The 24,625-nt window shown below is 40.6% G+C and overlaps 1 protein-coding gene across 11 annotated transcripts in view; it reads right to left on the bottom strand.

Annotated features, from left to right (window-relative positions):
• Positions 1–24,625, bottom strand: part of ROBO2 (roundabout guidance receptor 2) — a 643,837-nt gene that overhangs the window by 133,647 nt on the left and 485,565 nt on the right. For 7 of the 11 annotated variants that reach the window (XM_073303863.2, XM_073303872.2, XM_073303897.2 and 4 more), the window contains exons 7-9: positions 24,077–24,088; positions 8,903–9,027; positions 1,550–1,721 (exon numbers count right to left, since the gene is read on the bottom strand). In XM_073303863.2, coding sequence (XP_073159964.1) covers positions 1,550–1,721; positions 8,903–9,027; positions 24,077–24,088 — 309 coding nt within the window. The remainder of the gene's footprint in view (positions 1–1,549; positions 1,722–8,902; positions 9,028–24,076; positions 24,089–24,625) is intronic. The other 4 variants (XM_073303866.2, XM_073303907.2, XM_073303890.2 and 1 more) reach the window with 1 other exon arrangement.

Raw genomic sequence — 24,625 nt, 5'->3', positions numbered from 1 at the left:
CAGGTGCAACCATTAACAGCTCAATGTCCTATCAGCCAGTGTTTGTATGTTCTATTTATTCCAATCACAGCCATGGCATTGAATCAGACAGCGCCGTGGACGGATATTAAAAAATACTGCCTTTCCATTAATTTTAAATGACCTTTTAATCTACATGTAAATTTGAATTGTATGAAAATGCATCATTTTGTCATAGAGAGTAAGAGAAAGGGAAGACTTAAGGAGGTCACAGAGCAAAGGTTAGGCTTTAATCTCCTAGAAACTACTTTAAGGAAATGCAGTGCATGCTTGTAAAGATGTAAGGATAAGGAAGAAATTATCTTTCCTTGTCATAAAAATACAGACAGCTTTTGGAAAACAACAGGGAAAAAAAGGCATCAAATTCATGCTCAAATCTCTATAGCGTGTTTCTGAACCTCTCTACCTGTCACTTGCGATGAATATGCTTTTGTGAAAAGCCAGATTATTCAGAATTAGACATCTTTTCAAACTTTCATGATGTAGGCAGGTCTCTGAGGGAGCTGTAATAGTGGATCTGTGCATGTAACAACAGTTTTAAGGGCAAAAATTCGTCGAAGTCTGTCAGGAGATATTTAATGAGTCAGTTACAATAGGGAATAATAAGGCCTGGGAATGAGATGACCTGCTAGGCAAATAGGAATTTCAGCTCCATTTTCTTTAGTAATATAAAGGCACTATTCTGCCCTAGATCCATGAACAGAACTCATACTGATGTTAACAGGATTCATGGGTGCAAATGAAAGGAGATATACGTAGTAAAGAATGCATTTAAGGTATTTTCCTAAAAGAAAATGTTGAAATGACTAGTGACAAATCACACTGTGTTGTAGTATTTGTCAATCTGTCTGATTCCCATCATTGCCGTATCTGAGCGCATCAGAAACATTAATTATCCTTAAAACACTCCTGTGAGGGTAAGGAAGTATTACGGGCCCCGCTTTACAAATGGGGATTTGAGACACAGAGAGACTAAGGGCCAGGGTCCTCAGTTGATGTGCACAGACACAGCTCCATAGATTTAAATGGAGTTATTCCAGTTTTCATGAGATGACGACACGTCCCAAAGTGACTTCCCTAAGGTAACACAAGAAGTCTGCTGTGGAGCTGGGAATTGAACTGAGTTTTCCTGAGTTGCTATTCAGTGCTTTACCACAAAACCATCCATTGCGCATTCTGGATTAGAATACGGGCATCTTAGATTTCAGTTCCACTATATTGAACAGTGTCCTTTAAAACAAATTATATTCTGAGCTGGTGTAGCCCTCCCTTTTCACTGATTGTTTTAAAGAGGTACAAAATTTCATATAATATGCAAACTTGTATTCCATGTTTTTGTGTTCATGTAGAAGACTCTGCACCGAGGTCCTTTTTGCATTATTCATAATTAGTAGAAGCCTATATGTTTGCCGATATGAATTACATGATCTGACATGTCTATATTTACAAATTATATTTTAATTCTTCAGTGCTATTGGTTAAAACAAACAAACAAACAAAAAAAACCCCAACAGAAATCCTGATTTCTCACCATCAGTAACTTCCAGTTGAGCCTTTGCTAAAATGCTCCCAGCAACTGTCAGCGCCTGACAGATGTAGTAGCCTGCATCAGATCGTTGAATGTTGGTAATAGTGAGGTCGCCTGTTGGTGATACGGAATACCTACTGTTGGGTTGGAGAGGCTGGTTTGGAAAGAGTAGATTCTGTAGAGACAATTCAAGCCACATCAGCGCAAAATACAAGAACATTGCTTTTCCCTCAGTCGAGGGCACAGTAATTTTCTTTACAAGGATTATGTATAAACACAAATAAAAAAACACAACTATGTATATAGTATCATAGGTGTGCATAGAGCTTTACAGACACATAATAAGCCAGTGTTCCCTGCATGGAGAAGCTTGCAGTTTAAATTAGACACAGCACCACTGAGAAATGATGACAGACAATTGTGTTGCCGGTAGCGGTTGAGGTGTGGAGGAAGATTTCAGCAAATACATGCGGGTGATTTGTTTGTTTCATATGTATCTCATTAGTTCTGAATTTGTTTCACATGTACCTTGATAACTCTGAACTTTATTTTAACAACATACATAGCTGGGTGTTACATCAGGAGGAGCTAACACTAGAGTGCACATTAGAAAGCTAACTAAAAGGAATGAATTATGAATAGTGATCTGAAAGAGCAGAGTGAGATTGTTTGGCAATGAGTACTGTTCCTGGCAAAGGGGGAAGCATGAACAAGGCATTGAAGCAGAAGTGGCAGGAGGATACAAATGGATCATAAAGAAAGAGGGGTTGGCAGAGCATGGGAGGTGAAAGGAGGAGTAGAAGGAAATTAAAACTGAGACGTAGACAAGAAGCAGACAGTGTGGAACCTTGAAGGTGAGGACGAGTATAAATTTGATGTGAAAATTGGCAAGGAGATGATAGTTTTGAGGAGGGGTGGCACATTTAGATTGGGGGTGGGTTATTTTAGCTGATACCCTTTTAATGGACTGGAGGGGGAGAGATGAGAACTGGGGAAAATAGAATGGAGGAGATTCAGTAATCAGTGCAAAAAGATAATCAAGGCAGGAGCAAGGGCTTTAGCAGCTGGGGGCAAATTTTAGAGGGAAAAGTGATAACATTTGACAGTGGCTTTGATGCGAGGAAAGAAGGGTTGAGAAGAGTGAGAGACAGCACTCGGGGAAAGGCAAGTTAGTGGCAGGGAGGATGGAAAAGGGGAGTAAGGGAGAGGGTTTAGGAGTTATGATGAGATGTTGGTACTTAAAGGAGGAAAACTGCCTGAATTAACTAATTCCATAAGAGTTATGGAACCATGATTTATGGATTTATGAACCAGTTTAAATAAAACAAGCACTGAACCAATCCCTATAAAAATATTACAATTGTTAACACCAGTGACATACCAAACACTGCAAAGACACTACCGTAAGCTACTGATCATTACTCTAGGACAGGTTTCAGAGTAACAGCCGTGTTAGTCTGTATTCGCAAAAAGAAAAGGAGTACTTGTGGCACCTTAGAGACTAACCAATTTATTAGAGCATAAGCTTTCGTGAGCTACAGCTCACTTCATCAGATGCATATCGTGGAAACTGCAGCAGACTTTATATATACACAGAGAATATGAACCAATACCTCCTCCCACCCCACTGTCCGGCTGGTAATAGCTTATCTAAAGTGATCATCAGGTGGGCCATTTCCAGCACAAATCCAGGTTTTCTCACCCTCCACCCCCCCACACAAATTCACTCTCCTGCTGGTGATAGCCCATCCAAAGTGACAACTCTTTACACAATGTGCATGACAATCAAGTTGGGCTATTTCCTGCACAAATCCAGGTTTTCTCACATTCCCCCCACCCCCATACACACACAAACTCACTCTCCTGCTGGTAATAGCTCATCCAAACTGAGTGGTCAGTTTGGATGAGCTATTACCAGCAGGAGAGTGAGTTTGTGTGTGTATGGGGGTGGGGGGAATGTGAGAAAACCTGGATTTGTGCAGGAAATAGCCCAACTTGATTGTCATGCACATTGTGTAAAGAGTTGTCACTTTGGATGGGCTATCACCAGCAGGAGAGTGAATTTGTGTGGGGGGGTGGAGGGTGAGAAAACCTGGATTTGTGCTGGAAATGGCCCACCTGATGATCACTTTAGATAAGCTATTACCAGCCGGACAGTGGGGTGGGAGGAGGTATTGGTTCATATTCTCTGTGTATATATAAAGTCTGCTGCAGTTTCCACGATATGCATCTGATGAAGTGAGCTGTAGCTCACGAAAGCTTATGCTCTAATAAATTGGTTAGTCTCTAAGGTGCCACAAGTACTCCTTTTCTTTTTACTCTAGGACAGTGGGTCTCTACTTATATGATTGTGTGCCCCTTCTTTGTGTCTATAGTTGTTCATGTTCTCCCCCTGCCCCTCACAAGTATATATACTGCAGCCAGGCTCTGAAGGGAGAGCAGAAACCAGTGGCTGCTGGCTGGGCACTCAGCTGTATAGGTAGTGCTGTGCTGGCAGCAGCTCAGAAATGAGGGTGGCAATACGATTTTTCAATATCACTTCTCACAGAAGACTTAGCACCCCATTGCCACCCTTACTTCTGTGTTGCTGCTGCCACCCCGGCGCTGATAGCTGGAGTCCCACTGCTACCAGGTGAGGGATGTGCAGGGGGAAGGAGAGCCCAAGCCAGCCAATGCTCGTGGTCCAGCTGTCACCCCTGGGGCGGTGGGACTCCGGCTGTCCCCCGAATCCTATCTCCCCACCTCCTGGATGTGCATGACCCTTTTGCACAAGCCCCAGCCACCTGGGACTGATAGCCAGAGCTCGTACCTCCCCTTGACACATTCCATGCTTCCTTTGGTTGGCCTGCTCCATAGTTTGAGAAGTCTTATTTTAGGGTAAGATAGTTTTGTTTGGCTTTCTAATAATGGGAGTTTGAAAAAGTTCAGTTAAGATTTCAAAGTTTGCCTACTGGTACAAAGCAGAATGTCTAAATATGCAGGATGGGATTTTTAAAATCATTGAGTGTTGACTAAAACTGTTCCAAATGGAGCCAATGGGAGTTTTACCATTGACTTCCATAGGAGCAAAGTTAGGCTAATCCTGAGTAGTTTTGGAAAAAATTGCACCTCCTACCTGACATGGCTTTGCTGGCAGTGTAGATGCAACTGTGTCAACAGAAAAGTGCTTCTGTCGGCTTAGCTAATGTCATTCAGGGAGGTCGTGTAACAATGCCAGGAGAACACTTTCTGCCGCTTTATGCTGTGTCTACATTAGGGGCTGTAGTGGAAAAGCTATACTGGTCAAGGATCTGTAGTGTAGGCAAGCGCTGAATGAAGAATGAGCATAAAAGCCCACTTGTGTGAGAAAAGTGAGAATTTTGATGTGGTACAGTTTTGCAGCCACTCATCACCCACCTGCGGATTTGTAGATGGGAACACAAGGTAAAGGTAGTGCAGGATCAGGCCCCTAATCCCTACTAAGTACAAATTGGGGTTTATAATCATGTTCACTGTTGCATTCAAAACATTAATTTCTGATTATGTGGCCTTCTTTGATTCTTCAGCATGGGCCAGATCCTGAGGGGCCTCAGGCCCCAGTGAATTCTACACTTCAGTGGGAATTGATGAGGCTCAGCCCCCTTCAGGGTCAGACCCCATGGATTATAAATGGCCGTAAATTGACCAGAGAGTAAATTTAAAATAATTTAAAATAAAGTAAGTGGATTCAATTAAACTATTTGCTCAATCAGGCCTAATGGTGACATGCTGTGCCACAATCAGCCCTGGCATAACTCCACTGACTTCAATGGCTTTATGTCCATTGATTGTAATGGAGTTACACCAGGGATTAATTTTGCCCAAAGCGTTTAGGAACTAGTGACTAGTAAGAGTAAATTCATTGCCTTAAGCTGCTGCATTTCATTGGACTGCTGCTGCCAAGCGTTGGGGGGAAAGGCTACCAAGTACAAAGGACCAGCTGCTGATGCACAAGTTGGCACAAGGATAGTTCCAGAAGGAACTGTTCCCCGCCCTTCCAGCTGGCTGTGCTTAGTGAAACAGGATGGAGGAACAGGTCCAGGATAAAGAATTCCCTGGAATGGGCTAGCTTGACGAGCTCTACACAATATTACAATAAACACTAACAGCAGCATTGCAAGGAATATAGTTTCTTGAAGAAGGGTATATCTACACTGCAATTAAAACCCTGTGCCTGGCCCGTCTGTACCCAGCTGACTCAGGCCCAGGTTAAGAGGTCCTTTAATTGCAGCGTACACATCTTGGCTTGGGCTGGAGCCCAGGCTCTAGGAACCTGCAAGGTGGATGAATCCCAGATCTTGGGCTGCAGGCCAAACCTGAACGACTACACCACAATTAAACAGCTTCTTAGCCTGAGCCATGGGAGTCTGAGTCAGCTGGCATGGGTCAGATGCAGGATTTTAAATGCAGTGTAGACATTCCCTCGGAGGCAAAGAAAGCACTGCAAGGCCAAATGACAAGGAGTAAACACTCAGAGATACTGTGGTCCCATGCTCAGCATGTTAACCTTAGGTGTGGCCAAAGTATTGTACTCTTCATTTCGATGATAAAATACAGTAAGTGGAGACTCTGCTATTTAATGGAACAATGTCTTACTTAAGCCTGGAAAGTTTATATTAGGATGGTAATATTAATCTGGTTAACCTGTGTGGCTTCATTGTTGCTCAATTAAGAACAACATGTGGGTATAATGAATCACATTGAGCTATGTTTCAAGGTTTGATTATAAATATGAAGATATCAATTTTTATGTTGCCTTTATTTGCCAAAAAAGAACATTCTAACCCTGTGGGATCTGGTTCTCAATATTGTAATTAATTTTCCAGGTTTGTAATTAAACAGCTTCAACATGGTACAATCAGTAGGTAATAACATTCAATTAAAGACAGAAGACACATTTTCACCTTAAAATGTTTTTACCCTTGAAGTGATACCAATGGAAGAGGATAAAATAGAGTATTAACACTTTTCAATTACACTAAATGACTTTAATCCTGCAAATGATGCCCTACTTTAATTAGAAGCTCTTCTCTTTATTACAACATGATGGATGTCCACTTTATTAGATTCAAGCGTGACACTATAAGCCCACTTTACATAAACATTACCATGTTATTAAAACCCTCTACAAGAAGGGTTTTTGAAATGTTTGCTAGCACATCAGCACTTCCTTGTTTAATTTCAAAATGCTATTATATTTTCCTCCTGGAACAATTTGCTTCTTAGTGTGGCCCACAATACTGCACTTTGCAAGAATCAGAACCACATATTTGATGGTTGGATTGGAACCTCCTTACACACGTTGCATAATCAGATGAATAAAATGGAGTGAAGAATCAATGTAAACAACTTAACAATTGCACAAGCATGTACTCCTGTAGCTGCACAACCCAGAGAACACAGGATATTGACTCTGGTCTTGATCCTGTAATTGGACCGCTGTACTCCGTGCAGCGCTCCATTAATTTCCTTGTGGCTCCGTGTGGGTGCACCTTTGCACAGATCCGAGGCTCCACTCATGTAGATCTTCCGATTGCACGACTGGGGCCTCAAAGAATATGTGCAGTAATAAAGGTGTCTATGGATACCTTCACGCACAGCCACACCAGCCCACATTCTAACATAAGAAGATGAGCTTTTATACAGGATGCAGACTTTCTCCATTCTTAACTCGCATTCTTGTTATAAAGGCACAATTAGATGGTGCAGAGCAGACTCCTCAGCAGAGACCTGAGGTGGTGGCAGCTCACGGTGTGAGTAGACAAGCAGCTTCAACAGGCCCAGAAACAGATCTGCAGAGAACGCTGGGCTACTAATATTCAGTGACCCAAACCAAGAGTGAGTTTTGTTGTGGGGGGAGTGATATGATCAGAGAACTCTTGCCAAAGGCTACTGGGAATTCACTGAGACTGGTGGGAAGGATTTGGGTAGGCAGCAGGACAGTGTAGATAGGGGAGGCACTGCTTGGGTGTGAAGAGAACTGCGCAGGGTACATACCCTAGGGTTCTGGCCTGTCTTTACTTGCCTAAGCCATGCCTTGCCATCTACGCTGCTATTTATGCCTGTGCTAGGTGGGAGTGCAGTGTATGTACTGTACATGCTGCCATAAGTGTAGACATAACCTGAGTGCTTGGGGGTGGTGGTGGTGATGAAGTTCTGTCTGCTTAGGGCTACTGAAAGAGGATTTATTTATTTTCCCAAGAATTCAAGGTGGGGGCTAAAGTCAATTTTAATATTCTCCAAGACGACTCTCGACATACTGAATCTGACCCTTCTAACTGCCATTAACCACCTGTCAGAAGGGTTAAATATGAAAATATATCCAGTTGGCTCCGGGAGAAAAATTATATTAACATCCGGGGCTACAGTCTCTATTTAGATCTAGGCCATTTGTACAGTTCAGGTCCCACAAAGGACAAGCAACTATCCACAAATGGGCAGCAGAGAAATCCACCAGTCCAATGTATCTCACATGGATGTAACAATAATCAGCTCCCTGATGCTCTCATCTCCTGCCCTTAGCAGCGCGCATGTGCAGGAGAGAATCTGGGCCATGGTTTGCAACATCAAAACTTTATCCACCATAAGGAAAACCATCCAAACAGTGAGACAGCCTGTCTTCTGAAATAACTAGTCTTGGCAAAGCAACAACATTGAAAAATTACACAAAGATTTATCTGTGACAGCATCACATTCAAATCTAAAGCTAAGGAACTCAGTATTGGCCCAAGGTGTGTCAGAAACTCAGTCATTAAAATGACACTAAATACCCAGGGGAAATTTTTCCAAAATGAGCCTCAGAAATTGTGCATGCCAGTTTTATGGAGGCAAACAGCTGCATGCTCAAAACCTGCATTTGCATGCACTGTGGCACATGTCAGTGCAAATCAGGCAGTCAGATCTATAACTACCTGATTATGACAACACAGGTGCCCTGTTGTAATTACTGCCCCTGATTGGATAAGAATTGTGTACATCCTCTTATTTTTGTTACCCTGTCTCCTTCACTCCATACCATATTTATCCTATCCACCTGTTGTCTTGTGTTTCAGACTGAAAACTTTTTAGGGATACAGACTGGGATTTTCTGTATGTCTGTACAACACTTAGCACAATGGGACCCACCCTGGTTGGCCTCTAGGCGCTTCACAATATAAATGTGCAACAACAACAACATTATTAAAGGATATTTATGGAGTGTAATGAAGCAGACAAGATCTCTTTATAAGGCGCATAGAGCATGTGAAAGACAGTAAGTTAATTAAGTGACTTAAAAATATTGAATAATGTGCAATTTCAAAAAAGAGGTAAGCGTTCAGATGAAGGGTTTAGACTCACCTGGCTGCCTTCCTTTTGCCAGAAAACAGCAGGCTGGGGATTTCCTTTAGTTTCACAGGGAAAGGTCACTGTTCGACCCTGGGCTACAATCTGATCTCGTGGTCTTATCACAAACTGCGGGGGAGCTACAATGTAAGAAAAAACATGATGTAAAATTGAGGGAGATTTCTCAAAGAATGGATGAATAATATCAAAGGGAAAAGATAGCATTATGTAAATGCATTTTCATGCCAGAGGACATTCATTAATTAGTATATACACAATTAGTAAATACCAAAAAAAAAAAAAAAAGAGAGAGAGAGAGACAGAAAAGAAAGTATCTCCATGTATGACCTCCATCAGCTGTAAGAAGGAAAGGATTACAATCACACATATTTGTTTAAGCTCTGATGTCAATAAAACCTGAGGGGCAACAATCGGGCCCTTTATGGTGCAGGAGCTAGTTATGTTCCAACCTTGTCCTCAAGCCTCCCCTGGACCAATACTGATACTTCCATACCATCTGCACTTTAGAGAGCTCACTGTTGTGCCTTACATCTAGAGACAACTGTGCTTTGCTGTGGTGAGCACCAGGGTATAGCACTGGCATGTCCTCAACATCCTTTTCAGTCCATCTCATCACACTTTTAAAAATGAATGGGAAGGGAGGGGTGATAGAGGAAGTGACAGAGGCAGGAGAGGAAAAGTCCAATGCCTCCCCTATGGTCCTTTAGGGATGAGTGGGAGCAGAATGTGTGTGGGAAGGAGAAGTAGCTATGAAGGAGAGTGACAGAGTGAGATATTATCCAGGTTTCAATGAGTGCAAGGAGATGAAGGCAGCAGGAGCTAAAAGTTTGTCGATGGCAGTGATCTATGTTCAGAAGGAGCAGGCATCCCAGACAGAACAGAAAGAGGAGAGGGGAGATAAAATGGGGAAAGAAGGGACATGGAGAAGATTGTGATGCCAGAGAGTTGTCAGAGAGGGCTACAGTTGGTGGTAAGGGAGAAGATACATGGAAGACCAAGACCAGGGGAAATGTTGCCAGAGGTGAGCAATTGAAGGCAACGGAGAATGGAGCAACATAGTGTGAATTGACCAGGGGGAAGGGGAGCATAGGAAGAGGAGGAAGGGCTGGTGAGAGGAGTGGAGGGGAAATGAGTGAAAGAGAAATGATGATGTGGAGATGGGAGGTGATGAAGATAGAATGGAGGAGGAGGATGGAAACAAGGCAGCTGAATTTAGGAATGATAAGCATGGGTCAATAAAGGAAGTGACACACTTAAAACGCATGGCATGCAAAATCTCCCCACTTTGAAAATAACTGGTGTCCCTTAGGCGTTTTATGATTGGACTCACAGTATTTTACATTTCCAAAGGGTCTCTCCCAAAGGATCCTTTAGAACACACTTCAAATATTGCCAGCTGCTCTGTTTATGTGCAGGATGCAGAGCAGCACAAGGAGCCTCTTCATCCCTCTCATACTCCTGAGTGTGAATTTTCCAGCTTCCATTGAGGAGTGCAGTTCGTGCATCCTGCTAGTGCCCAGCACGTTGTGAGCTATCTGAAAGGGGTGGGGAGGGAGGGATTGAAGTTGTGCCTTGGAATTTCCCTCAACTTCCATCAGTCATCTCTGAGTGGCCTCTGTATTGACAATGATGGTACTGCTTTGATGTACAGCCCCTAGACTCTCAACTCAGCCTACAGCCTCCTCGAGCCTTTAGCTGCAGCATGATTTCCTCCCCACCATACTTCTCTCGACCCAATGCACATTCATGCAACTGTTTCCAGGGTCCAAGAGCAGCAACCTGATGAATAGCCATGGAAAGCATACCCTTGGCTCCTACAAAAAGTGCTATAATGTCTACACACAGCAGGTAGGTTTTTCCAGGTTCATCTGAAACACCCTCACACACAGCACACTATAGGTAAATCCATCTGCTATATTTAAAGGGAGAGGAGTGATAGACCTAGCTGGAATTTGGTTGCAGTGGATATTTCAAGGCCGATGATTAGCAGGGCTGAATTAAGGCAATCCAGGGCACAAGGAATGATATAACACAAAAATCACTCCATGACTCCACCTCTGCTCCCACCTCCCTCCACTTGGATCCCCCTCCTCTCTCACAGAGGCAGTGGCAACAACATTGTGGACTTTCATCTCCAGGAGCATCAGAAGAAGTCCCCCAACCCTTGAAAGAAGCAGAGGGCTTGTCTTCGTCAATGTGTGGCAGGGGTGCTCCCTGGGGGAGATGGGGATTAGTACTTACACCCCAGCTGCTGGGGTACCTGCTTGAGAGGGAGGACTGGGCCTTCTGTACTATTCTTCTTGAGCCATACACAGAGTCCTCTCTCAGAGTGGTGCTGAAAAGGCTCTCTACCGCAGCATATCATGCATTGAGATAAATAGGGCAGCTCACACCCTCACAGTAAGCATTTCAGGCTTTCTGCAAACTCAGGCAGACACTGTTGCACTGATTATGCTCATGTGTCCAAGCTTTTCTTTGCAGCTATGAGGGCTAGAAACATACTTTAAAAATATCAATAAATAAATGATGAGGTTTTGAGGTAATCACATGATTAATCAGGAGTAATCAGGAGTTGGCCTACAAGTATCTATGCCTTGATCTGGTACTCGTCACTAGAGTACAAAACCATCCCCTCCAGCCAACTTTCAGCTGATCTATGTTATACTATACTTTTAGGAAAAGCATAAGAAAAGCATCTAAAATGATTACACCCTACTTTTCCGATATTCCTGTACAGGATAACCTCTCTACAGGATGTACTGAAACTTTTTATAGGGAAATCAAAGAGTGCCCCAATTTGTGCCAATGCACTCCAGTATGGAAATGCAGCTCTGTCAATAGGGAACTTCTGATTGTAATGGTGTTCACAGGATGAAAATCATGATTTCACAATACTAGAATAGATTCACCTATCATAGCCAGGCTGCCCAACCATAACTGAGACTTGATCGTAACATTTAGCACTTACAACAGGAGGAATTCTGGTGGAATGTCACCTTCCGGGCACCAAAGTGGTAGCACTACAGAGTGTTTTTTTTACATTTTTACAGAGTGCTGGATGTGCCCTAAAGCAGGGACTGGTTCAACCTGGTCCTCTTTCAGATGACTCTAGGGCTTTTTTGTAGTTATTGGAATGGGGGTTCCTTGTCAACCACAGACATAGAAGCAGCTTCCAAAGATGGGTAGTCACCGTTATCCTCATTTTACAGATTAGACAACTGAGGCACACAACAGTCAACAGGTCAGTGGCAGAGCTGGGAACGGAAACTTGGTCTCTCAGCTTCCCCTTCAGTGCCCTGGCCATTGGACCATAAGTTATAAAGCCTTAAAACAAATGTTAATTAGATAAACTCATTTCAGCCCTCACAGGCACTGCTATAACACGTAGTTGCATTTGCCTAAAACCTCAGCACATTAGAAAAACCTGTCAAAAGAACCTGTTGTGATGTAATAAATCAAGTGTTTTGCCCATCAACCAAATACCCTTCATTATTTCAGCTGTAACATTAATGGGGTTGGAGTAAACAGAGTGGAGAAACTCTTGTTTAATTGACATTCGCAAGCCAAAGACAATGGCTCTAAAACAAAGCATATTGCCTGAATTCCAGATAACTAGACAAGAATATAAAGAAGAACAATTAAGATTAGAGGCCTAGGACAGTTTTCTTGAAACAGTGTTTTGAGAAATTTTAATATGGTACACAATAAATTAGATTTGATTTCTGGCAAATTATGCTTTGATACTGCATTCAGCAAGCACTGGCTTCAATCAATGTCATGCTAAAGCTCTGTTATGCTAATAGCAGCTTGTGAGGGCGAGTAGACTGATATGGAAATCAGACGGTTGAACATGAATAGAAAGCACAGGCCATGTACGAGTGGGCTTTGAGATGAGGGTCTGGGGGACCCTAAGGTTAATCACATCATGTTCTGAGTTGTTTTTACAGCACAGGATGGTATTCTATGGCATGAATTAAAATGAAGATAGCGAAGACGCAGTTGTGAGCATTGGTATGTTACTCAAGATGCTAATGGTGGCATTATGTTGCACCCTGTCTTTCTGGATCTTTTCATGCCTGAGTGAATGACTCCTTTATGCTATATTAATAAACGTATATAAAAGTAAGCCAGTGCTTTTGTGTTAAAGAGCCTTAATAAGCAGGGGGGGTGGGGTGGGGGGCAATCGATGTTGCAAAATATTTCAAAGGAATTCCTCAGCATTTATCATAGCCTAATAGCTAACAGAATGAGCCCATTGGGATAGATTGCAAGCCATTCATTTTTCCACCCAGGGGTGTTACTGAATTCTAAGGCTATGCTGAGTCACATGGGGCTTATAAAGTATCAGCTGTAGAAAATTTTGACTGAATTAGTTCATTCCTCCCAGCTGAATGCTAGTCACTTTATAAGAAATGTGGCAGAGTATGAATTGTAGAGGGCAGGAGCTGAGGCAACTTATCAAGGTAAAATGTACAATTTTATAGTAAAAAGTATAGTGACCCTATAGGAAGTAATATCACAATGGAATTATTGGCCTTCTCCCAAGAGGTGCTGTGTACTAGCAGTTCCCACCAGCAGTTCCCAATGATCCTAAGGGACTTGTATTGTCATGACCTCCTCACCAGCAACTTCTCCAAACTAGGTGCCCTTAGGTCTATATATTATATAGTTTGATTTTAATTAAAAGTAAATTCTGTAGTAAAATATACTGTATAATCACTATTAGAAACTAAAATTGAAATTAAATCAGTGCAAATAGTAATGGCATGGGAGTTATGTCCACAGTTGTCCACTAGGATTTATCATGCAAACCTAACTCATTGTACATAGTCCACCAAACAATGTGTCAAATGGTGACAACCTAATTAACTTTTAAATTATGCATACTTAGATAAGAACTTTTAAATATACCACAACATCTAGGCCCTGATTTCCATTTACTTTGATGGAATTTGGATCAGACCCCGGATAAAATTAACTTTCACAAGAGAAGCGTGACAGTAACCAAATTAAAAGGGCTTATTTATAATTAAAACATATTCACTTATTATTTGTAGAATACAATTTGAATTACTGATTTCATAACATCTAATTTCAGCTATTTTATATCCACAGTCAGTGACATACAGCATGGAAATTACTTTGGAAACCTTAAAGTTCTAAAAATAGGAGCTCATTTGAAACTTCAGTGATTTATTAACACGTTTACCTCAAAAGGAAATGGTGTATCAAATGAGATCTCTAATTCATGATGGAACATATGTGCCTTCAGGCTGTGAGATCAAAAACAAATTCATTCTGAAGGCCTTTTTCAAGTTGCACTTTATTAATTTATGGTCTACTGTCTGCAAGTGGCATGAAAGTTTAATTTCTAAAATCTTTTCACCATTAAGAAGCCTCATTTAAATAACCCATACAATATGGGTTGTGTGCTTAGCCTCTGTCCAACACTCAAAGTTCCATTAACTGCTGGGACGTACTACACCTACAAATATTAGACCTGCTCTTCTATTAGGTAATATTATTACTAATAGTCATCATCGTCTTTTTTTATTTGGAAGTAGGGATTGGATGACACTGAAGAATAAGATGACTCTTTGTACACTTGACAAGGATAAATTTCCCTGACACTCCTGTAACTGGGTGAAATAGAGATATATAACTGCAGCAGGTGAAAGGCTCATTCTGGGAAAAACAGGTTCTGCTAATTGACAGGGAAACTCTAAAGAAATGGTCTGTGACCACTCCCTCAGCTGAGATCATCTGGTTCACCGAGCTGTCAAAGTGATGCCATAGCCTCCAAGTACTGCTACTGAACTTCTAGATGTAGCAATTGGCAAATTTATTTTTTTCATGTCTACAGGATGACTGGTCAAAACATTGGAGTCTTTTCCATCAAATGATCACCAAAGTATAGTGCCTCATTCCTACCAGCACCTCCAGGACAATCCATTGAAATGTGCTGTATCAAAGACGACATATGAAGGATATTTCATATATCCTTCCTCCTCAAGGATATTTCTCATACAACATGTTGCAGCACAGGATGGTCTGGTGAGGACATATCATAACTGTGTTTTCCACTGGTTGTCTGTCTAGGTCTGGGTCCAATTCAAGGTCCTGGTCTTCACCTATACAGCCCCCAGTGGGTTTGGATCTGGCTCTAAGTGACCACTTTTTTCTCCAACTCCCAGGACACTAGTGGCATTCATTATGAATACTTCAGTGGATTTAGGTGCACATGTTGTTGGTGGGGAGATCATGATGTCATCAGTGGATGAGCTTTGGAGTTTGTTTCTGCCAGGAAATCAGGTTGAATCAGAGTCTTGCCATGTATAGGTCACATGGCAACCCTCACCTCTATATGGAGGTATTTTCCTGAAGGATGACAGGATTCTCTAGCTCAATTTAAGTACATAAGAACAGCCATACTGGGTCAGACCAAAGGTCCATCTAGCCAAGTATCCTGTCTTCCGATAGTGGCCAATGCCAGGTGCCCGGGGGAATGAACAGAACAGGTAATCATCAAGTGATCCATCCCTTGTTGCCCATTCCCAGCTTCTGGCAAATAGAGTCTAGGGACACCATCCCTGCCCATCCTGGCTAATAGACATGGATGGACCTATCCTCCATGAATTTATCTAGTTCCTTTTTGCACCGTTATAGTCTTGGCATTCACAATATTCTCTGGCAAGGAGTTCCACAGGTTGACTGTGCACTGTGTGAAAAAATACTTCCTTTTTTTTTTTGTTTGAAACCTCCTGCAAATTAATTTCCTTTGGTGGTCCCTAGTTCTTGTGTTATGAGAAGGAGTAAATAACACGTCCTTATTTACTTTCTCCACACCAGTCATGATTTTATCGACCTCTATCATACCCCCCCTTAGTTGTCTCTCTTTCAAGCTGAAAAGTCCCAGTCTTATTAATTTCTCCTCATATGGCAGCCGTTCCATACCCGTAATCATTTTTGTTGACCTTTTCTGAATCTTTTCCAGTTCTTATATATCTTTTTTGAAATGGGGCGACTAGATCTGCACGCAGTATTCAAGATATAGGCGTACCATGGATTTATATAGAGGCAATATGATATTTTCTGTATTATTATCTATCCCTTTCTTGTTGATGCCCAACATTCTGTTTGCTTTTTTGACTGCTGCTGCACATTGAGTGGATGTTTTCAGAGAACTATCTACAATTCCTCTAAGATGTCTTTCTTGAGAGGTAACAGCTAATTTAGACCCCAAAATTGTATATGTATAGTTGGGATTATGTTTTCCAATGTGCATTACTTTGCATTTATCAACATTGAATTTCATTTGCCATTTTGTTGCCCAGTCACCCAGTTTTAAGAGATCCTTTCGTAGCTCTTCGCAGTCTGCAAAGTCTGGAGTCAGGCAATGCAAGTAAGAGGCTAAATGTTTAGGAAATTGACCAGAGTCAATTCCTGTTGCATGGAGTCCATTACCTATTAAAACAAATATATGTAAGGACACTCAGATACTATGGTGATGGGTATTCCCAACTTCTTTTTCTATATACTTAGATTGAGGTTGAAATTGGGATTATGATATGGAAATTGGGGTGAGAACAAAGGAAATAGGGAGGATTCACGGATTAATACTAATTTTTTGTGATGGTTGCTTTCTTGGAGAGTTGTACTGTGATTAATCCTGCACCTCTGGTTTTGGTGATAATGGGATTGGGAAGGATGTTGACTGTCCCATTTCAGGGAGGTGAGAGCACTTTTGAGGGTGACATAGGAATTGTTTGAAGGAGGGAAAGAAACAGGATTCACACCATTGTGTGAGGATTGCAGCAACATTTTTGGAGGTGTCTGTCAAATATGTCTAAAAGGAGACTGAAATACCTATTTAAGCATATGGCTGTTGCACTTTTCCATTACAAGGCAGAGAGTGTCAAACAATGTTGCTATCAGCTGGGGATATGGCAATCCAGGAGACTAGTTGAGGGGGACTTGGTCCCTTTGAGCTCTATTGTTGTGAGTAGAGGAAATGGGCAGATACAGACTAACAACATATAAGCTAAGAGTGAAGTATTAAATACTGGATACATTGGCTGAGGCAGCTATATTTTCTCAGGAATACAGAGCTGGTTGACAGTGACTCGATTCACCACATCTTATGAAACATAATCACTGTCAACCATGATATGATCACAGATGAAGCTCTCACGTTGGAGACATAACAGAGAACTGAAGGGATGACACTGCAGATTTATTACTAACCCAAATATCTGTGACTGGTTACTCTGTTCCGCATGAATCAAGGGAGGGTAGAGGAGATGGTGAACCCATCTCATTAATGTTTAGCATTAAAATGAAGATGATTTCCTAATCTGATACAGGATTTGATACAGTCTCAGGATAGGGAACCAACTAGTATTGTTATGCAGATCCTCTTGCTGCGCCACAGTCAGTACTAATGGAATCGTTTGGAATATCCATACTTTCATTGTTCCATTGGGGTGGTGTGTTGGGTTAGCACAGGGAGCTATGCTTGCAGTCACAAGCGTGTGTCGGTACATCTTGACTTTGAAGCAATTCCATGGATTTTCTGGGCACAATCTGTTTCCTGAACAACGATCTACAACCTATCCTGAAGGACGACCCATCACTCTCACAGATCTTGGGAAACAGGCCAGTCCTTGCTTACAAACAGCCCCCCAACCTGAAGCAAATACTCACCAGCAACTACACACCACACAACAGAACCACTAACCCAGGAACCTAGCCTTGCAACAAAGCCCGTTGCCCACTGTGTCCACATATCTATTCAGGGGACACCATCATAGGGTCTAATCACATCAGCCACACTATCAGAGGCTCATTCACCTGCACATCTACCAATGTGATATATGCCATCATGTGCCAGCAACGCCCCTCTGCCATGTACATTGGCCAAACTGGACAGTCTCTACTTAAAAGAATAAATGGACACAAATCAGATGTCAAGAATTATAACATTCAAAAACCAGTTGGAGAACGCTTCATTCTCTCTGGTCACTCAATTACAGACCTAAAAGTGGCAATTCTTCAACAAAAAAACTTCAAAAGCAGACTGCAAGTAGAGACTGCTGAATTGGAATTAATTTGCAAACTGCATAACATTTAACTTAGGCTTGAATAAAGACTGGGAGTGGATGGGTCATTACACAAAGTAAAACTATTTCCCCATGTTTATTCCCCCCCTCAACCCCCCACTGTCCCTCAGACGTTCTTGTCAACTGCTGGAAATGGCCCACCTTGATTATCACTATAAAATGTTTCCCCCCTCCCACTCCCCTGCTCTCCTGCTGGTAATAGCTCATCTTAAGTGATCGCTCTCCTTACAGTGTGTATGGTAACACCCATTGTTTCATGTTCTCTATGTATATAAATCTCCCCACTGTATTTTCCACTGAATGCATCCGATGAAGTAAGCTGTAGCTCACGAAAGCTTATGCTCAAATAAATTTGTTAGTCTCTAAGGTGCCACAAGTACTCCTTTTATTTTTGCGAATACAGACTAACATGGCTGCTACTCTGAAACCTATGTATTATTTGTCTCCCAGTTTTTCTTCTTTGGATGGGGAGAGGGTAGCTGATGCATACTGTCTTACACTGGACTGGGGTCCTTACCTAGAAAAGGTAATAAAGCCCCAGGCATAGATGATGGAACTCAAACAGATATTTTGGATGGATTTTTCCACCATTAGGATTTTATAGGAAGAATAAAAGGAATTATTTGAAAAAGATCTGACTTCTATTATCACATCAGAAGCATCTTGATTCCAAGACTAATTGTTTTTATCTCCAATTTAACTTCAGAGTCTGAAGTTCATAAATAATAAAATATTTATTCTTATCTTGTTCTGTGATTTCATGTGGTACAAAAAGCAGACGGTCTCTGAAAAAAATTGGAGAAACACACACAAACCCCTCTCTCTTTGAAGAAACAGAGAGAAGATCAAATGAGAGCAGATCAAAGTGCATTAACAACTTGTCAATCCATATTGGCAGGGTCCATACAGACAGTTAGTCTTTGAAAGGCTAATGCATGGTAGAGTCATACCCCAGCTTGCTGTGAATTTCATGTTTGTGTGGACAAGCCCCAGTTTGTGTAGACTGACCCAGACCCCACTGAAGTCAGGGGAAAGACTCCAATTGATTTCAATGTCCACAATGGAGTTGGCTAAGTTCAAATAAGCTTCAGATAATAAGCATCCTGAATTGTGGATCCAAGCAGAAAGTATAAATCTTTGTGGGGTCCAACAATCATTAATGAAGCTCTCCATGAATACTTGTACTTGTAGCAATCTGGGACTCTGTAATGGTCCATCATGATTTTGGCACATATTTGGCAAACACTCTGTGGAAGCCTAAACAGAGAAAACAGATGAGTTTGGGAGATTTTGAGGTGGAGGGGTTTGTGGTCCAGCATTTTTCTGTTTTGTGATCAGCTTGTTGTTCCCACAACTGACAGTGCTAATCTTACCTGAGCCATTTGGGACTCTATGGCACTACTAGCCAATAAAGGTGCAGCAAAAATCCAGTTTGGACACATCATAAATGCTGTATTGCTACAAGGCCAAGTCCTCACTTAACACTCACTCAGGCAAAACTTCCCTGAAAGGCGATGAGAGTTTTGCCTCAGCACAAAACTGCATATGGATATGAAGGTTTGGCCAGTAGATCTAAAAAGGATAATAACTGCCTGGACAAACTGCCTCAGTGTTTTGTTTTCTTACTAAAACCCAAGGAAATGTGCATGTTGCCCTGTGATTAGGTTTACTCTATTTTCTGATTTCATCACTGTTCTGTCTAAAGTGTTCACCAGTTAATAAATAATGAAGAATCATTCTAGCTCACTCACTTTCCATTTAGGGAAGAGCTAGCTGCAAAATGTCTGTTGTTGCCTTGATTAACTGCCAAATCTCTACAGACAGCAGCAGCAGACATGTCGCCCTTTGATGTAGTTATCAGAATTTCTGCCACCGAGAGATGGCACAATTCTGCAAAGTGGGATCTCACCAATCAGCATTTCTGATAATGATGTATAATTCCTGAAAGTCCCATGTCAACTGTGATATTTCCATGACTGGCACTATGATATTTCCATGACACAGCATTCACAGTATATAGGGTTTGCTGCAGGGAGAGAAACATCTTCTTCACTTATCATCTAAACAAAGACATTTCAAACCACAAAGTGAACTTAGTTTAAAATACAGTTCTTTGCATTTCAGATATATTGTTCTGCAACATTTCAGATAGGCCAATAAAGTTGTGTAGGGTTGATTTACAATGTGACAACTTCCCAGAACAGAGTATAATGCATCAAAAAGTTACATTTCACTTAAATTTGAATAGATCATATCTAATTAGTATTACACATGGCAAATGGAAAGTAGGCAACTTATCTATATGTATCTGCCTACCCCATGTTAGAAGAACCCTCCATTTTTAGTTAATTGCAGTTAGATTGTTTTATACAAGTTGAAAATGAAATCCAACTTCTTGATGCATTCTTTTCTGGAAAGTCAAGTCATATCATAAATCAAGGCGACTTGACCTATTACAATGCAACTGAAATGCAAAGAACTGTACTTTCAACTGGATATAGGCAATTAATTTGAAAACTAAGTACTTTTTTTATCTGAAGTGACTTACTGAGTGATCAGAAAAAAAGCAGATAATCAGAAGCATCAGACACATAGTTGATTTTCTTCTTTTTGAACTTAATTTTATTTCTGGAAGTTTTCCATATCAGGCAAAACAGTTTAGCAGTTACTTATGAAGACTGGGCCAATGATACTTTTTTGTGGGATTGATGAATCTTTCTGGTTCCTCCCAACTTTGGTGGTGGCTTTTCATAGTTATTCTAATGTGTGAGTGCCATAAGAAAGACAGCAAAAATGAAAATGTGTGAAAATATTAACTTGTTCATCTGGAAAATGCATCTGATGAGTGAAAGTAAATGGCCTAAATAGGAATAAATATCCCGCTTCCTAAACCCATCTGTTGTAACTCCTATAGGAAATCTTTCAAAAGCTTATAAATAAAGAGAACATCTATTTGGGAGATTGGCAACACATTTATTTCAAGCAGCAAATCACAACATGATGAGTAATCTGGTAAAGAACTGTTAAAAATTCACAAGCTGCCATCTACCTCAGGCAGTACCATGCTTCATTTTTGCATACTATATGCTACTAGCTGCTTGAACAAAAGATGGTGAGCAACAAAAATAATTCAGCCCTGAATTTTTCTACTCCAGATGAAATTTAAAGAAAACTCTGAATAATAAATTCAATAAATATATATTTGAATCTATCATGGAAAAAACTGAACTGAAAATTAAAAGTACTTCAAACATTAAAATTCCTCCTCTTTTGCATTTCAAGGAACATTCCATGAAATAATATCCTGGTTTTGTTGTCCAGGTATTTTTTTTTTTTAAAGATGCTTTTCTCCTGAAGCATAAGCAGAAATAAAGAGTGCCAGAACCTCTTCCGGTACGTGAATGGGATGAAAGAACAAAATCCTTCAAATTCTACACTGCATGCAGCTGTTGTTCCGTGCATGCAAATATACCACAATTAAAAAATAGGCATAAGTTTCTAGGAGCGGACTAGATATTTTACCATTAAGCAATCAACAGTACCATTACCTTTTATCATAATCTATTTTATTACCAGTTGGTAGAGATTGGCTTGACCCAAATCCCTGATGTAAATTTACTAAACTTAGTGAAACAGAGATCTGAACCTTGTGAATCTGACCCACCTCAGCTAACTGATCAAGAACAGTAATTGCATATATTGCATTGTTGGGAAAGTATTTTGTTGTTGTTGTTGAGACTTCTTGTAAAGTTATTCAATTATACATGAATGATAAAAATCAAGCAATTCACAACCATTAGTCCAGAAAATTTGTGTGGTAGCTCTTTACATTTGATATGATTAGGGCTGATGTTTTTACATTATTCTCAACGAATTAAATAATTTGACAACTACTGTACTAAACAGTAATTATTTTAAAACAACCCACTCTATTTTATGGCCATCTCAGTAAGTCAAATAAGGGAGACATTTTCTTTGTACCAAATGACTACTTGTAACAAAATAAAACAATTTTAGTGTGGTAAATGTAAATCTGAACAGAGTGTACCCTTGTGAAGGAGTCATGTGCTCGGAAATAGAATAAATTAAGATCAGGAGATTCAGTACAAGCTTAGGAGCTGGAATTGTGACCTCAGGATCTAAAGAATTCAAAACCAGAGGATCAATGTGTTGAAATAAGAAGAAACGTCGACACAGCAAAAGTCTATTACTTTCCTTGTAGATATTTTTTTTAGTATAGTCTTTATAGAGCCCAAACAGCCTTGGCTTATGAATTTTTTCTTCCTTCTCTTTTAAGGATGAGAAAAAAGAAAGCTTTCCAAAACAAAATGTTTGTTTTCTTGTACTGGCTTTCCCACTGAACTAAAATGTGTTTATTAGTAGTACTTTTCTAACCTCCATCAACCTAGTGCAGTCTTCACAGGCGGGGGGGGAGGGGGAAGGGGGGGTAGATTGGCTTAACTATGTCGTTCAGAGTTGTGTATCACACACCTGAGCAACACAGCTGGGTAAACTTTTTTTTAGTGTAGACCATGCCTGAGTCACAGTCGTCTCCCAAACAAAGGGCCCAGTTCACAGCAACTTTACTCCATTTTCACAGTGGTGTAATTGCATTGATTTTAATTGAGGTCATTTGTGTAAATCAGGCTCAGAGTCAGCTTAAGAAATTCCAAATTGTGTATACAAACTTAATGTCAAACCCTACAAACCATACTCAGTTGCAACGCTAATGAGAATTTTGCCTGAGTAAAGGATTGTACCTTTCAGGAGTGTTTATTAACATAAACACTAATTTCTGATGCTAAAGGTTTATCTTCACAACAGCATTAGCTCAAGATATAACAAGTGTCGTTCCCTAACCGAAGCCCATACACACACAAAAATCTGTAGCTCAAGTCAAGTGGTGCTTTAACCTTAAACTCGCTGGCCCATCAAGGGGTGTTTGTGGAAGCTCGAGCGCTGCCGAGTGCAGTGGGAGCTCAGCTACTCTGAGCTGCTAATACAAACTGTTGCTGTCTGACCACTCTCACTTGAGCTACGCTTGAGTATAGATAACTCCAGCTGACACTGCAGTGAAGCCAATTCTTTACATAAAAGGCTAAAACAATTAAATTATTATTCTAAACAACAACATAGCTACCAACTATGACATTCACAATTGTAATTTATGTGGAAAAAAATGTCTAGCAAATCCCCCTGAGCATGGAGTGCACAGCCATTAATGAAAACAACAAAAGAAAATGTATTTCCTTGGAATATTTTTCAGTACAAGAATAAGTTTCAGTGAGTGACAAGCTTCTTTTTCATTTTGCTCAATCTTTAAAATTTAACCAAAGTTTTGAAAGAAATCACCAGGATCTGAATTTGCTGAAGGGATATTCAAAGTGCAAATGGTGATCCAGGGCCAGCCTTCCTATGCACATTGTATTAACATGCACACTATTTTCATTTGCGGCCATCTTGTGCACTCCAAAGGCAAAACAGAAGGATGAAGAACTCCCCCAACACGAAGGGGAATCCATTCCATCCTCTCTTCAATTCAAGACCGGGTTACAATCCACTATAATGTTTCAAACATTTTACACAGGTACAAAATACACAGGACGTGCAAAGCATGTGCTTCTTTCTTTACGTCATAAAAAAAAAAATGGGTTGCTCATTTAATGCCTGATCCAAAGCCATTTGAAGTCCATAGGAGTTTTTCATTGACTTCAATGGCCTTTGTGTCAAGTTCTTAACACACCTCCACAAACTGTTAAGAATTACCCTATTGTAATTTTGGCTTATTAACACCCCACCCCTCTGTGATATAATTGTTGATTTGTTAGTGATTTGTCAAATGCCATTACATATGATATTCTAGAAGTAATAAAAGATTCAGAGATAGCACTTCTTGCCCAGTCAAAATCAGTTGGCTAGCATTAGAAAGTTAGCACTATTAAACACTATTATTAATGATCAGTGCTTAAGTCAGTCCAATGCTGCTGCAAATGAAAGATGAAGCATTGCATGAAGCCATGCGAAAATGGATAGAAGGATGGTTACTTACCAACAGGGCGAGCTGTAGACATTACAATGGTGTGGTGAGAACATAAAAAAGAAATTAAAAAAAAGAAAAGAAAATCTGTCAGAATGCATGACATGTAATGTTACATTTAACTATGGACACTCCAGCGATCTCTAAACTCACCAATGTCAGTGTAAGTAAGAGGCCCGACTTTATTGTTTAATTGAGAGTTATTGTTATTACATTTTTTTTGAGACAGCAGTTACACAGCTTCTGAATAAGCTGGCTGGAACCAATCATCTGAGAAACATTTTTGATAGGTTCATATGTCGTCATCAAGTATCACTGTTAATGCTTGATTGAAGTAAAATAGCTTTGCATTAGCACAAACTTCTAGGCCCTGATGAATACATCCATTCAAGCCACAGACTGGCAAATGTCATGCCAATAAATGAAAGGCATCACTGTCTGATTTAAATACCAATTGAATTTTAAGCATGGCCAGTCAGTACTGCAGTAAGAGTTGGAGAAAAGCCCAAGACACCATTTTCCTATCCATGAAAGCTTACAGCACATCACTTTTTCTTCACT

Source organism: Lepidochelys kempii, chromosome 1 (assembly GCF_965140285.1).
Source record: "Lepidochelys kempii isolate rLepKem1 chromosome 1, rLepKem1.hap1, whole genome shotgun sequence".
Classification (NCBI taxonomy): domain Eukaryota; kingdom Metazoa; phylum Chordata; order Testudines; family Cheloniidae; genus Lepidochelys; species Lepidochelys kempii.
Note: the sequence above shows the minus strand (reverse complement) of the source record. Positions and strands in the feature narration are given on the sequence as shown.